Source organism: Rana temporaria, chromosome 3 (genome assembly GCF_905171775.1).
Source record: "Rana temporaria chromosome 3, aRanTem1.1, whole genome shotgun sequence".
NCBI lineage: Eukaryota > Metazoa > Chordata > Amphibia > Anura > Ranidae > Rana > Rana temporaria.
This window is the reverse complement of record NC_053491.1, coordinates 485,213,014-485,220,707: the sequence shown is the minus strand read 5'-3', so window position 1 is coordinate 485,220,707 and position 7,694 is coordinate 485,213,014. Positions and strand designations below refer to the sequence as shown.

Sequence of the window (7,694 nt, the reverse complement as noted above, 5' to 3'; positions counted from 1 at the left end):
GTGATGAGCTGTAGCCAATCTCAGACCACTGGTAATAACAGCTGTTATGAATGTACCCCATTCATAATGGATAGGATTACTAGTGATCTGAGATTGGTTATAGCTAATCACATGGTACACGGGCCAAACACAGCACCCTGTACCATGTGATTAGCTGTAACCAGTCTCAGACCACTAGTAATAACAGCTGTTGTGAATGTACCCCATTCATAACGGATAGGATTACTAGTGATCTGAGATTGGTTATAGCTAATCACATGGTACAGGGTGCTGTGTTTGGCCCATGTACCATGTGATTAGCTATAACCAATCTCAGATCACTAGTAATCCTATCCGTTATGAATGGGGTACATTCATAACAGCTGTTATTACTAGTGGTCTGAGATTGGCTACAGCTATCATATGGTACAGGTACCATGTGATAGCTGTGGGTCAATCACAGCATAGGAAACACAGCTGTTATGAATAAATTAATTCAGAACAGCTTTGTTGGCATTATGATCATGCGATCGCTGGGCCGCGGGCGCCGGGATCTGCAACGGCTGTGTCCGAGAACTGCAAACTGCACGCTCTTAACCCGAAACAGGCTGGATCACGTATATATATATATATATCTATCTATCTATAGATAGATATCTATAGATATATATAATTCAGCCTGCCTGTGCCTGCCACCCACAGTAAAAGTACTGTGGGTGGGTTTGCAAGTTGTTGAAGGGCCTTAAAAGAAGTATCACTTATTGGCTGAACATTCCACCAAGCCATCCCTCCTCTCTGTGACATCACCAGTCCCTGGGCAGATTTCTCAGATCTTCTGATTCCCACCACAAATCTTTATTACACCACCTTCCCATACCCATATCCCAGCATGGAGGGGCTCGGTGAAGGTGGTGGTGAAGGTGCGTATGTATCGGATCGGGTCACACAGTTCATAAAAGGCGATCCGCCCGGCCTCATAATCCAGATATATCCTGACTCTGTTACTGATGATATTACCAGGTGAGCGGATCCCTTTACCGTCGTGTATCGCCAAATGATGGTCATCTTTGCTGACCAAACCCCACGACTTGTTATTCCACCCAATAAGTGACTGCAATCCTCTCCTCTCTACACTGGGGTAACACATCCCGACCATCCATTTCTTGGTATTTCCGACGTCCACATCCCAGTAATGCCTCCCAGAGGAGAAACTCTGACTGCTCAACACCTGAACATAACCCTGAAATCTCTCCGGTGTTTTGGGGCGCTTCTGGTATACATCTGACCAGGATGCGGTTTTCCTGTCATCTGATATAAGTAGAGAATTGTGAGCCGTGTTCTCATCCAGTAATATGTCTGCAGCTCTTTGTATATAGAAATGTACATTTACCCGTGTGATTATATCAGATAATGTGCGTAATTTGTGTGTTATCCCAGCCACATCCAGACCCCCTCCATCATGGAGGAGCTTCTCATGTCTCTCTCTGTCCTCATTATCTCCATCCTCAGTATCACACAAGTCACCTGTGTCTGATTCCTGTAAGACAGTCAGTGGATCCGTCATGTTACACAGCTCCTCAATGTGACGCATCTTCCTGGACAGCTCCTCCTTCTTTATTTCCAGATCCCGGATCATTTCTGACATGCAGATGGAGACCCCCTGTGCCCACCTGGAAATCTCATCCTGGAATATCTCCTTCAGATCTTCCAGACGTTTCTTGAGCTCCTTAAACAGGGTGGCGACTTTCTTGGTGTCACCAGCTGCTTTTTCTTCTACTTTCCTCCTGTGTTCCTGCAGACTCTGGACTCTTTCCTCCGTCTCCTCTCTCTTTGTCAGAAGTTTCTGCAGAACATTCCTCAGCGTCTTTTTCTTCGTCTCAAAGGCCTCATTCAGCATCTCCACCTGGTGTCCTCGATGTTCTCCGGCCAAACTGCAGGTCACACAGATACATGTATCATCCTCAGTACAGTAATACTCCAGGATCCTCTTATGGACGGAGCATTTCCGGCTCTCCATGGACAAGATGGGGGCACATAAGATATGTTCTGGGGACTTTTTGTGGACTCTCAGGTGTTTATTACACAGAGAAACCTCACAGTGTAGACAGGATCTAACAGCAGGCACAGGAGAGTCCACACAGTGAGTACAGAAGACCCCGGACTCCTCCTGATCTGGCTGGACAAACTGGAAATTCTCCACTATGTTACATAGTGTTATGTTCCTCTGCAATACAGGACGACTCCTGAACCTTTTTCGGCACACAGGACAGAAGTAATCTCCAGACCCTTTCTGTGTATCCAGCACACGTTTGATACAGACCCGGCAGAAGTCGTGTCCGCATCTCAGCATTACAGGATCTGTATAAATGTTCAGACAGACGGAACATTCCAGCTCAGCTCTCAGGTCTGCAGACGACATTGCTGAAACCAGGAAGAGAAACACACGGGGGAAGGAAAGCAGGAGGAGGCTGGGACTGATCAGTGATATTTGACCCGGAAGAGAATAAAGTATGACCCGGAAGAGAATAAAGTATGACCCGAAAGAGAATAAAGTATGACCCGGAAGACAATAAAGTATGACCCGGAAGACAATAAAGTATGACCCGGAAGAGAATAAAGTATGACCCGGACGACAATAACGTATGACCCGGAAGAGAATGAAGTGTAGAGGGGGAGGAGGTGTTTACCTCACAGTAGTAAAGATAATCACACCTCCCTACTTGAGAAGACAGGGAAAGAGGGAATGATTGTTCACTGCCTCAGCACGGCTCGTAGACATTAAAACACAAAGAATAGTTAATACTCAGAGGTTGAACAGAACACATGGAAGTCTATGTGCTTGTTATAACAAATAACATTTGCACCTTTTGTAACTACGGTCTGCTCTCCTACACACGAGCAGTTAGCACCCACCTCAGGAATTAGAAGCCGAGACCCCCGAAGCCTTGGAACTTTTAATCATGTATCAGGGGTCAAGTCCTGGGGAAAAAAGTGTGGGAACTCCCTCCCAAGATCCACTCCCCCACCGAAAAAAAAAATGATACGCTCATATGCATAATTACTAAACCGCATGTTTTTTTGTTTTTTTTCGATCCACTGTACCGTAGTAATACTTTATTAGCTGGATTCTGAAAGACGTGCCTAACGTTAGGCAGGCGTAGCGTATCTCATATACGAAACGGCGCCGTAAGTTAGAGAGGCAAGTGCTGTATTCATAAAGCACTTGCGTCCTAAGTTACGGCGGCGTAGCGTAAATGTGCCGACGTAAGCGCGCCTAATTCAAATTGTGATGAGGTGGGCGTGTTTTATGCTAATGAATCGTGACCCGACGTGATTGACGTTTTGAACAAACGGCGCAGCCAATGTTAAGTATGAACGTCGGACCTGCCGTTGAATTTCACGTCGTTTGCGTAAGTCGATTTAGAATAGGGCTGAGCCTAGGTTCATGTCGAAACCAATGAGTCTTTGCGGCGTAATTTGGAGCATGCGCACTGGGATACGTCCACGGACGGCACAAATTACGGCTCCAAATTACGCCGCAAAGACTCATTGGTTTCGACGTGAACGTAACCTACGCCCAGCCCTATTCTAAATCGACTTACGCAAACGACGTGAAATTCGACGGCAGGTCCGACGTCCATACTTAACATTGGCTGCGCCATCTTTTTGGTGGAATAACTTTAGGCCTGAAAACGTCTCACGTAAACGGCGTATCTTTACTGCGACGGGCAAGCGTACGTTCGTGAATAGGCGTATCTCACTGGTTTACGCATTCTAGGCGTAAATCAGCGTGAACGCCCCTAGCGGCCGGCCTAAATAGACAGCTAAGATACGCCGGCGCCGGCGGTCGTATCTTAGCTAGATTTAAGTGTATCTCAATTTGAGAATACACTTAAATATACGACGGCCCAGATTCGGAGTTACGACGGTGTATCTACTGATACGCCGGCGTAACTCTACCTGAATCTGGCTATATGTTACTGGCCGCTTCCTGTATATGGATTCATCGGGTAGTATGCGGGTATTCCGTCACTTCCTCAATGCCGCAATGTCTCCTGGGAGCTTTTGTCTTTGTTCCCAGGAGACATTGGGGAGGTCTGCCACGAGTTATTTTGGGATTTAGAATGAACTTTAACCACTTAAGGACCGGACCAATATGCTGCTAAATGACCCAAGGGGTTTTTACAATTCGGCACTGCGTCGCTTTAACAGACAATTGCGCGGTCGTGCGACGTGGCTCCCAAACAAAATTGGCGTCCTTTTTTCCCCACAAATAGAGCTTTATTTTGGTGGTATTTGATCACCTCTGCGGTTTTTATTTTTTGCGCTATAAACAAAAATAGAGCGACAATTTTGAAAAAAATTAATATTTTTTACTTTTTGCTATAATAAATATCCCCCAAAAATATCTAAAAAAAAAAATTTCCTCAGTTTAGGCCGATACGTATTCTTCTAACTATTTTTGGTAAAAAAAATCGCAATAAGCGTTTATCGGTTGCTTTGCGCAAAATTTATAGCGTTTACAAAATAGGGGATAGTTTTATTGCATTTTTATAATTTTTTTTTTTTACTACTTATGGCGGCGATCAGCAATTTTTTTCGTGACTGCGACATTATGGCGGACACTTCGGACAATTTTGACACATTTTTGGGACCATTGTAATTTTCACAGCAAAAAATGCATTTAAATTGCATTGTTTATTGTGAAAATTACAGTTGCAGTTTGGGATTTAACCACAGGGGGCGCTGAAGGAGTTTCGTTTCACCTAGTGTGTGTTTACAACTGTAGGGGGGTGTGGCTGTAGGTCTGACGTCATCGATCGTGTCTCCCTAAAAAAGGGATCACTCGATCGATACGCCGCCACAGTGAAGAACGGGAAAGCCGTGTTTACACACAGCTCTCTCCGTTCTTCAGCTCCGGGGACCGATCGCCGCACTCTAGCCAGAGTGGGTATTGTGCACCCGGATAGGCCTCTCTCACCAGCCTAGCAGCCAGGGTGTCACACAGAAACTTTAGCAAAGTCTCTGCCACAGACCTTCCCAAAGGTGGAGATGTATTTGGTCCAGAATCCTTCTCAACACAGGATTCAGCACCCGGATCTCTCTTGAATAAACTCTTGCGAGCTCAGAACTGACAGACGACCATCACTCATCCTCTCAGTAATGGTGCGTCCTTCGATGAAGTTCTAGGCCTCTCCTGAGATACCAGCCTCGTGCTCGGTGCTCTCCCAGACAGGTTCTTCATCGGGTGGCTTCCTCCCTCGGGACAGACAGCACAGGACTACTCTGCAATTGTAGACCCAGTCTGACTACCAGGCCTACTTAGTAGATCACAACCCCGGACCAACGTGGTCCCGGAGCCAGGCACACCTGAACACGCACCCCTGGCCATGAGGGCCACACACGGGGGGTGGTGGGATGACAGCCAGGGATGGCCTTACTATGACGTCTGTCCTTTAAAGCGGGAGTTCACCCAATGAATTTTTTTTTTCTCTTTTCCCCTTAGATGGATGCTCATTTTGTCTAGGGGAATTGGCTAGTTGTTTTAAAATATGAGCAGTACTTACCGTTTTCGAGATGCATCTTCTCCGTCGCTTCCGGGTATGGGCTGCGGGACTGGGCGTTCCTTCTTGATTGACAGTCTTCCGATAGGCTTCCGACGGTCGCATCCATCGTGTCACTAGTAGCCGAAAGAAGCCGAACGTCGGTGCGGCTCTATACTGCGCCTGCGCACCGACGTTCGGCTTCTTTCGGAAAATCGTGACGCGATGGATGCGACCGTCGGAAGCCTCTTGGAAGACTGTCAATCAAAATAGGAACGCCCAGTCCCGCAGCCCATACCCGGAAGCGACGGAGAAGATGCATCTCGAAAACGGTAAGTACGGCTCATATTTTAAAACAACTAGCCGATTCCCCTAGACAAAACGAGCATCCATCTAAGGGGAAAAAGTCTTATGTACGGGTGAACCCCCGCTTTAAGTACTCTTCCCCAGCATGCACAGCGAGGCGATCAACCCCCACTGATTGGCTGCTGAGGAAAAACACTCAATACACCCTGACTCGACTGCTGCCACCCTTGGCCTGGGGTGGTACCAACACCCCAGACAGCGATAGTGGTCACTCACAGTACAGCCATTGCTGGAACAGAGGCCCAAAATGTGGTAAAACAATATGGTCAGAGGTAATTAAGTCTCTGACCAACCCCTACATTTAAGGCAGCACCAGCTGCTATGAAAGTAGCAGGGCGCTACATCACATTAAACATTGTGAAGGATGCTTCAGTAAATTCTCCCTGCTAAGTAATATGGTGTGTAACAGGTGATTTCAGGTATGACTCACTCCTCGGCTAACAGGTTGTTGATATGGTAATGACCCTTCCTCAGCCAGTCCTAGTTCAAAGGGTAAATGGTCTATTGTGTGTGTGAAGGAGCCCTGTGTTTACTGTTATTAGATAAGTGGCTCATGTTAATTATTCTGATTGCTTCATTGTGGTAATCATCCCTTCTATATGCGGGTCCAAGCTGTCTAGATAATGTATTCTGTACAACTAGTAATTAACGTCACTGATGTCATTATCTAAAGAAATGTGTCTGGCAGGTTCGGTGCCAGAGGGTCTAGAGACTGATTAGTTCAAGGAGATATCATTGTTTCCAAGGATCCGTATTGAAGACCCCCACTGTGTGAGGGGGGGGGGGGCGGAGATTGTCATTGTAACAGCTTGTAACCTGCATATAACCAGCTGAATGCTGCCATTAAAGTGTGTCTTGTTCCAGCAGTAAGCTCTGACTCATGTGTGGCTTATTATTGGGCGATTCCAGGAATATCCCTCCTCGTGGAATATTGGGGTGATTTGCTTTTATGGGAAGAAGGGAAGACTTTGACGGGGATATCATTCTAATACCGTCACAAACATTATCTTATTTAACGACTCCATTCCTGATGAGGAAAGACAGATCACTACAGTATTCCTAATGATCTCTAATTTATTCTGATAATGATTAAGTTACTGCTAAAAACCAATGGCCACTACTCCATATTCCTATTCTTAAACCTTTCCACGGCCTGTGATACATTTGACCACACGTTCCTCCTCAATAAACTCCACTCGCTTTGGCCTCCAAGAACTTTCCTGGTTCTCCTCCGACCTATCCCAGCGCGCCTTCAGTGTCACCTACAACCAGTGGCGGCTGGTGCTCAACATTTTTGGGGGGGCGCAAACAAACTGAAGAAAAAAAGACAAACAATTGCAGCCACTGTACCCATCAAACGCAGCCACTGTGCCCATCAAACGCAGCCACTGTGCCCATCAAGCGCAGCCAGTGTGCCCATTAATTGCTGACACTGTGCCCATCAATTGCTGCCGGTGTGCTCATCAATTGCCGCTACTGTGCTCATCAATTGCTGCCAGTGTGCTCATCAATTGCCGCTACTGTGCTCATCAATTGCTGCCAGTGTGCCCATCAATTGCTGGCACTGTGCCCATCAATTGCTGACACTGTGCCCATCAATTGCCACTGCTGTGCCCATCAACTGCCACTACTGTGCCCATCAACCGCTGCCAGTGTGCCCATCAATTGCCGCTACTGTGCCCATCAACCGCTGCCAGTGTGCCCATCAATTGCCACTACTGTGCCCATCAAATGCTGCCAGTGTGTATCCCCCGCCCGGCATTTACCTTGCCTTGGTGGGGCAGCGGGTCATGGCGGTGTACGCCA

At 46.9% G+C, this 7,694-nt stretch overlaps 1 protein-coding gene across 1 annotated transcript; it reads right to left on the bottom strand.

Annotated features, from left to right (window-relative positions):
• Window positions 1-805: 805 nt before the first annotated feature.
• On the bottom strand, window positions 806-2,398 carry LOC120930799 (putative tripartite motif-containing protein 75). Its single transcript, XM_040341974.1, has 3 exons — window positions 1,832-2,398; window positions 1,650-1,705; window positions 806-1,343 (listed from the first exon to the last, which is right to left on the bottom strand). The coding sequence occupies exons 1-3, from the start codon at window positions 2,396-2,398 to the stop codon at window positions 806-808; spliced, it is 1,161 nt and encodes a 386-aa protein (XP_040197908.1).
• Window positions 2,399-7,694: the final 5,296 nt, after the last annotated feature.

Coding starts and splice junctions, on each gene's coding strand:
- LOC120930799 (XM_040341974.1), bottom strand. CDS start 2,398: ATGTCGTCTGCAGACCTGAGAGCTGAGCTGGAATGTTCCGTCTGTCTG. Junction 1,706..1,831: donor AGAAAAAGACGCTGAGGAAT/GTTCTGCAGAAA, acceptor ACCCTGTTTAAG/GAGCTCAAGAAACGTCTGGA. Junction 1,344..1,649: donor TTCCAGGATGAGATTTCCAG/GTGGGCACAGGG, acceptor CTATATACAAAG/AGCTGCAGACATATTACTGG.